The 6,662-nt window shown below is 44.7% G+C and overlaps 1 protein-coding gene across 3 annotated transcripts in view; it reads right to left on the minus strand.

Annotated features, from left to right (window-relative positions):
- Positions 1 to 6,662, minus strand: part of EOGT (EGF domain specific O-linked N-acetylglucosamine transferase) — a 39,954-nt gene extending 33,292 nt beyond the window's left edge. The window contains exons 1-6 of one of the 3 annotated variants that reach the window (XM_012473890.2): positions 6,571 to 6,662; positions 5,467 to 5,753; positions 4,897 to 4,952; positions 2,306 to 2,529; positions 1,101 to 1,201; positions 453 to 561 (exon numbers count right to left, since the gene is read on the minus strand). In XM_012473890.2, the coding sequence (XP_012329313.2) occupies positions 453 to 561; positions 1,101 to 1,201; positions 2,306 to 2,515 (420 nt within the window). In that variant the 5' untranslated portion in view covers positions 2,516 to 2,529; positions 4,897 to 4,952; positions 5,467 to 5,753; positions 6,571 to 6,662. Of the gene's footprint in view, positions 1 to 452; positions 562 to 1,100; positions 1,202 to 2,305; positions 2,530 to 4,896; positions 4,953 to 5,410; positions 5,432 to 5,466; positions 5,970 to 6,570 lie in introns of those variants that run through there. The other 2 variants (XM_064361891.1, XM_012473901.3) reach the window with 2 other exon arrangements.

Here is a 6,662-nt window from a genome sequence, read left to right on the forward strand (position 1 = left end):
TCCTTTCATAGTAATGTCTATCTTGTTTTTACATTAAATCTAAATGATAAATATTAAAAATCAATAATAATAAGTAATAAAAATTAAAAAGCTTGGTCAGGCGCGGTGGCTCATGCCTATAATCCCAGCACTTTGGAAGGCTGAGGTGGGCAGATCAAGAGGTCAGGAGTTCAAGACCAGCCTAGCAACATGGCAAAACCCCGTCTCTACTAAAAATACAAAAATTAGCAGGGAGGGGTAGCACGTGCCTGTAATCCCAGCTACTCGGGAGGCTGAAGCAGGAGAATCTTTTGAACTGGGGAGGCAGAGGCTGCAGTGAGCCGGGATCGTGCCACTGCACTCCAGCCTGGGCAACAGAGAGAGACTTCATCTCAAAAATAAATAAAATTAAAATTTAAAAAATAAATTAAAAAAAATAAACAAGCTTATTTAGTAAGGAGCGAAACACCCACCGTTTCCTTAGGCTGGCAGAGCACATGCATCTCCTCCAGCCTCTCTCTGGCATATCCAAAGTCAGCTTGTTTCCAGAAAATGTCCTCAGCTGACTCAAGAGTGTCTGTCCTAGTTGCAAAGAAAAATATTCTGTGTTTTTTTTCTTTTTACTTTTTTTGGACCTTGAATTTTCATTCTAAAGGTTAAAATGCTAGAAGTTCCTTATTACTTTAATTTTTTTTACAGTATACTATCATAGTTTTTCCAAAACTATGCCTCACTACATGAAGTTATCAAACTGTTATTCACAGAATAATTTCCTTATCATAAAAATATATAACAGACATGTATGAAGTTATCATCTGAAACTGAAGACAACGATGCATTCTTAATTACTGTATTTTCTTTACCGCATTAATATTGCATGTATTGGAAGTACTAATTATACTTAATTCTCCCAGGAAGAATCAAGAGGAAACCATTCATTTATTTTCTTAGTATACACTGGGGGAAAAAATTTTCTACAGTCCTGGTTGTTTTTTCCCTATGGCAGAGGAAACTACAGATATTCCTATCCCAGTGTGAGACAGTCAAGTTGAATTCATGACTGTGTAAACAAATTAATATCTAAATGAATTAGGAAGAGGGTATTCCATATGGAAACTCACCATCCCATGTCGACATAGCTGCAAACTGGGTAACCAAATGTGAACTCTGGTTTGCAGGATTTCTCATAACCCCAGCAGTACTTTAGATTTTCTAGGTGTTTCTAGAACATAAAACTTACATTGATTTCCCTTCTTCTGACATTTAGAGAAGACTCTTAGATTTTTCCATTACAAATCATTACAGAACATTCACATTTACAATTTACAATATGTATTCGTATAATAATAAATTTAAAACTTACAGTTAATTCTTAAAAGCGCAGTCTCAAGGTTCTTAACAATCTTCCTTACTCATCACCCCCACCATATGTCTCCTAACCAAAAGTCTGGGCTTTACCTAAACTCTCAAAGACTACTTGAATTAGAATTTCTTGAAGTAGCTTAAGAAACTGCCTTTCTCAGTGAGCAGGCGGATTCTACAATCAGTCCCTAAAAGACATATACATTGGAATTTGTGCTACCAAAGGACTCACATCTAAATTGAATGAATCAGCAACTTCAATCAGCAATCAAGATCAGCAGCGACCCCATAAGACCTGGACAACTCTGCCACCCTTGGGAACCACCCAGCTGCTGCTGGCCAAGGAGCTCAGAATGCTCTTCTGCAAGGCCCCAGGAGCAATGCTGGTCTGATTCCCAAGTTTGCTTTTCCATATGCTTCCTGTGCCAGCACCATGGGAAAGGAAGTGTCTCACAATGCCCAGCTTTGATCTCTGAGGCCCTGTGAGACGTCTTAATGGGCTCCTATTTGAGGTCTTTCCAACTCCTCCAAAACAGAAAGACAGCCACAGTAACAGGCTTAATTATGTGGAGACAGAGGCTGAGGTGTTATTACTGAAATTAAGTGCTAAGCGATCCTCTTACATGCTGGTTAAGAAAGAAGAGGTGTGAAATTCTTTAGTTACTTTTAACAAGATGTTCTTTCCTGCATAAAATCTAATTGCTTCATTTACAGAGTTTACAAACAGTATTGGCTACTTATTTATTTTAGAAGTGATTTAGATTTTAAATTTCACTCTAATGAATGGGACAGAATTTTAACCAGTTTACTCAGAAGTATTAAATGAAATTGAAACAATTATTAACTTACACAGTGACGACCAGAAATTAGAATTCTACCTTCAGTTTCAGGTTATAATGCAGAACCAGTAAGCCAGCCCATATTGCATCCACATAAAAATAAGGAGAGAAGAAATAATACCTACCTTATATGGACAGAGAGAGTCTTTCTTACAGACAGTGGCAATATGCCTATTGTTATGCAAAAAGAAGGGAATGTGCTCCTCTGGCAAGCGGATGCTGGCATAGTTATACAGAGGTTCGCCTGGAATGCTGTGAGTATTAGGAGGAGCTTCATTTTGGCCACTCAGTGGGACTTCATGAAGTAAGACTCCAAAGACAAGCAGCATTAACATAGCAACCTGAAAACCTAGAGATTAATGAAAACATCTTTGTTAACAAATTTCCTTTAAAAGTCAAAAAAAAAAAAAATGGTCAAGGACTAAGTATAATTACAAAGCACTTTGCTATCCCACTGAGTAATGTTCCTTTATTAAATTTTTTCTGAGCACACTCCTGGTGCCAGGCACTGTGTTAGCAAATGGGTATACATAGGTGAACAAAACAAGCAAGAGCCTTGCTGTCAACGGCGCCTTTAACCTAGTACAACAGCCAGAAATAAGCAATCAAAGTACATAAACAACTTCAGCTGATGACTGGGCCTGTGACTCAAACCAATTAGGGGCCAACAAACTTTTTCTGTAAAGGAGAGGCAGTAAGCGTTTTTGGTTTTGCCGGACGTAAGATCTCTGTGGCAACTACACAACAGTGCCTCTGTCCAGAAAGTAGCCATGGTCTATTATAAAAGAATGGATGAGACTGTGTTCCAATGAAACTTTTTATTTACAAAAATTTTGGAAGAGCTTGATAGGATCCAGTTTAGTGATACCTGAAATAAAGTAAGGTAACCTGACAGATAGCATAGCATGGTGGCTAAGAACCTGAACATTTATAGCTCAACCACCTGGATTTGAATCGCTGTCTGCAGCTTCCCAGCTGTAAGACCTTGAACAAGTTACTTAACCTTTCTGCATCTAACCTTTCCCATCTGTAAAATGGAAATAATAATAAACGTTCATCATAGAGCTATCATGAGTTAAATGAGTTACCTATTGGTAAAGTGTTCAGAAAAGTATCTGGCACATACTAAATGCTACGGAAGTATTTATTAAATAAATGTTTAGGCCAGGCGCAGTGGCTCACGCCTGTAATCCCAGCAACTTGGGAGGCTGAGGCAGGCAGACACAGGAGATCAAGACCAACCTGGCCAACATGGTGAAACCCTGTCTCTACTAAAAATACAAAAACTAGCTGGGTGTGGTGGTGCACACCTGTAGTCCCAGCTATTTGGGAGGCTGAGGCAGGAGAATCGCTTGAATCTGGGAGGCGGAGTCTGCAGTGAGCCCACCACTTCACTCCAGCCTGGTGGCAGAGTGAGATTCCGTCTCAAAATAAATAAATAGATAAATGTTTAAAGCCATGTGGGGCGAGAAAGGGCCTAAATAACACTTAAGCTGAGATCTGAATGATGAGGAGGGGGACAAGCATTGGTGAGAGAGCAAAGCGAGTATTATGGCTCTGAGCAAGTGTGTGTCTGCTGAATAAAAAATTATAATCACAATCGAGGTGTGGGCACAGATAATGTTCCAGGAGCTCTTCTAAATACCCGGTATACAGCAATGAAGGTGTAGTCATGAACTAAACTCATTGCCCTTGTGAAGCTTACATGCTAGCAGGTCTAATAATCAGCTGTGATAATAGCTGTCTTAGAAACTCCAGGAGTGACATTAAGCAGTCTGCCTCAAAGACTCTGCCCTTAAACTCTCCCGTCATGCCTTTACCTTATGAACAATGACAATGGTCACGAAACTCACTGCACTTCTAACTCACCCAGTAAGTGTTAAATCTCTTGGACCAGATTTCTCCTATATATCCCAGACAATGATCCTGCCATTCTCAGGTCACTTTAGTGGGATCTTTGTTCTGTAAGTGCTCTTTCCTCTGGATGACAGAGACATAATATACATTGAATGTTTATCAGCTAGGGTTGCTGTTTCCTAAGTCATACCGGAAAACCCATCTTTTGAAATTAGTCTTCATTGACCATGGGCTATGAAGATGGACCCTTAGAAATAGACTGCAGGCCCAATGTGATGGCTCATGCCTGTAATAGTAGCAGTTTGGGAGGCTGAGGCTGGCAGATTGCTTGAGTCCCTGAGTTTGAGACCAGCCTGGGCAACATGATGAAACCCATATCTGCTAAGAAGGCAAAAAATCAGCTGTAGTCCCAGTGGAAGTGGGAGGATCACTTTCACCTGGGAAGTGAAGGCTGCAGTGAGTCATGATCTCGTCACTGCACTCAAGCCTGGGTAACTCGAGGGAGATCCTGTCTCAAAAAAAGAAAAGAAAAGAAAGAAAGAAAGAAAAGAAAAAAGAAACTGACTGCTATATTCCATCAAACCTCAAGTTCCAAGGCCATGGAATTCTAAGTGAACAGTGGCGACACCAAGAAGACATCCCTTTTACCCGCTTCCTCCCACCCCCAGAGTAGTTACGTATTGTGGTTTTTCACTTTGGCGGCCCTGAAGAGTATGGTGTTATCTGCTGTAAATCTGATTGAATTATATTAATATTTTTACTTGGAGCTTTTATCTAAGAATGAGTTGACAGCAGTTTCATAAAAATTTAAAAATATATATTAATAGTAATAATGACTACTTATAATCAAAATATTTACCTCTTAAATCCTCAGAACCACTCAGAAGCTTCTGTGATGTTTCAGGTCTCTAAATCCTGTCAGAAATGAAACATATTGCCTTAAAGGGATGCTAAAGTAGACTTGATCATTCAGGTGATGTTGTGAATTAAAGGAAATATTAAGAAAGTAATGTAACGGGATAACCCTCAGCCAGAAGGCCTGGCCCCTGCTGCTTTCTTTTCCTTAACGAATACCACATTGCTAAACAAGAATTCACAGGCACCACTCCCAACACAGCAACTTGGACAAGATTCCAACGGGGAGCAGGAGGTGGCCCACTTTCTACAGGAATCCACTGGAACTGGCCAACAAGATACTAAGAAATCAAACATTCCCAGGAGCAAACAACTTTCCCATTCTGACAGCAGTAATCCCGCTGGCTGAATCACAGGGCTACCCACCTAGAGTGGAGAACCTGAGGGTTCCCAGACCTTCCTATTTTTTGACTCATCCTTCCTGGTAATAAAAGTCATTGCTATGACCAAACCCTGACCTTTGGTTATCCAAGTCCATTGTCCTCCAGTGAGCTCTGGCCATCACTAAACTCACCGATCTGTAGAGAAGAAGTAACGCTTAGGCGATGAAAAAAGTCTAAAGACGCAGATCAGAGAGCTGGCTTCTGCCGAGGGCATGTACCCACTTGCGTAAGACGGCTGAGGGTGGCTGCTGGACCTGGCACAAAGCCTTCCTGATGTCGGTCCTCCTGCAAGGCCTGCCGGGATGGGTGGCTGCACTCCTTCGGCTCCGGACGCTTTGGTGGCCAGGCTACTTTTCCTTCAGCTCAAAGCAACTGGGTTCACTCCACTCTGGAAAGCCTTGATTAGATTTCCACAGGCCTAATAAGGGAGGAAAAAAGGGAAACATCTGAAAGATGATGGATAAAAGGCACAACCTGGGGTTGACAGGGACACGGGGGGCGAAATAGGGCAATGTCGCAGAGCGACAGAGATTGGAAAAGTTTAAAAGAAGCCATTGGCCAATGGAAAGTTCAACACATGTGAGACTCCGAATGATTCCTCAACTGCTATCCCCCACTTGTGCCAAAAAGTCTCTCGGTGGGTGCCAGGCAGGGCACAGGAAGGGTTCCGCTGCCCGAGAGTCCAGCTGTCCGCTTGAACGTCAGTCCCGGCCCAGGGCTGAGGGGTCAGCGGAGAGCGCCCCGCCGCTGGTGAGACGCCGAGCTGGGGTTCTGGACCCCGGTGCACCGCCTGGGACTGCTTCGGGGCTGGAGATCCCCCGGGGCCGCCCGCCACCCCGCACCGCGGCGCCCCGGGTCCGCACCGCGGCGCCCCGGGTCCCCACCGCGGCGCCCCGGGTCCCCATCGCGCCTGGGAAGGGCCCGGGGGAGCGACTCCGCCCCGGCCTGGAAACCGGGTCAACGCGGCTAGGGCCCAGGGCCGCCCGGGCTCCCCTGCAGGCACCGGGAAGGGGCGAGGCGCCCGGGGCCGGGGAGGGTCAGGATCGGCTTCCGACGGCCGCCTCCCGGCCCGCAGGGGATGTGAAGGCGCGGGCGGAGAGCGTGCGCAGGCTACAGCCCTCCGGGAAGCCGCGCCGGGAGCCGGCACCACCCGGGGCGAGAGCGGCGCAGAGTGCGGCCGCGGCTTGGAGGCGAGCGGCGGAAGGAAGGTTCCGCAGATTGCAGGCGAGTCCCACCTGAAGCCGGCGCAGCCGTGACTACCGAGGAGGAGGCGGAGGAGACGGAGGCTGTTCCAGAGGAGGGAGTCGTCATAACCGGCTACTGCCGC

This window comes from Aotus nancymaae, unplaced genomic scaffold, assembly GCF_030222135.1.
Source record: "Aotus nancymaae isolate 86718 unplaced genomic scaffold, 86718_ANA_hifiasm-v0.15.2.pri h1tg000046l, whole genome shotgun sequence".
NCBI classification, from domain to species: domain Eukaryota; kingdom Metazoa; phylum Chordata; class Mammalia; order Primates; family Aotidae; genus Aotus; species Aotus nancymaae.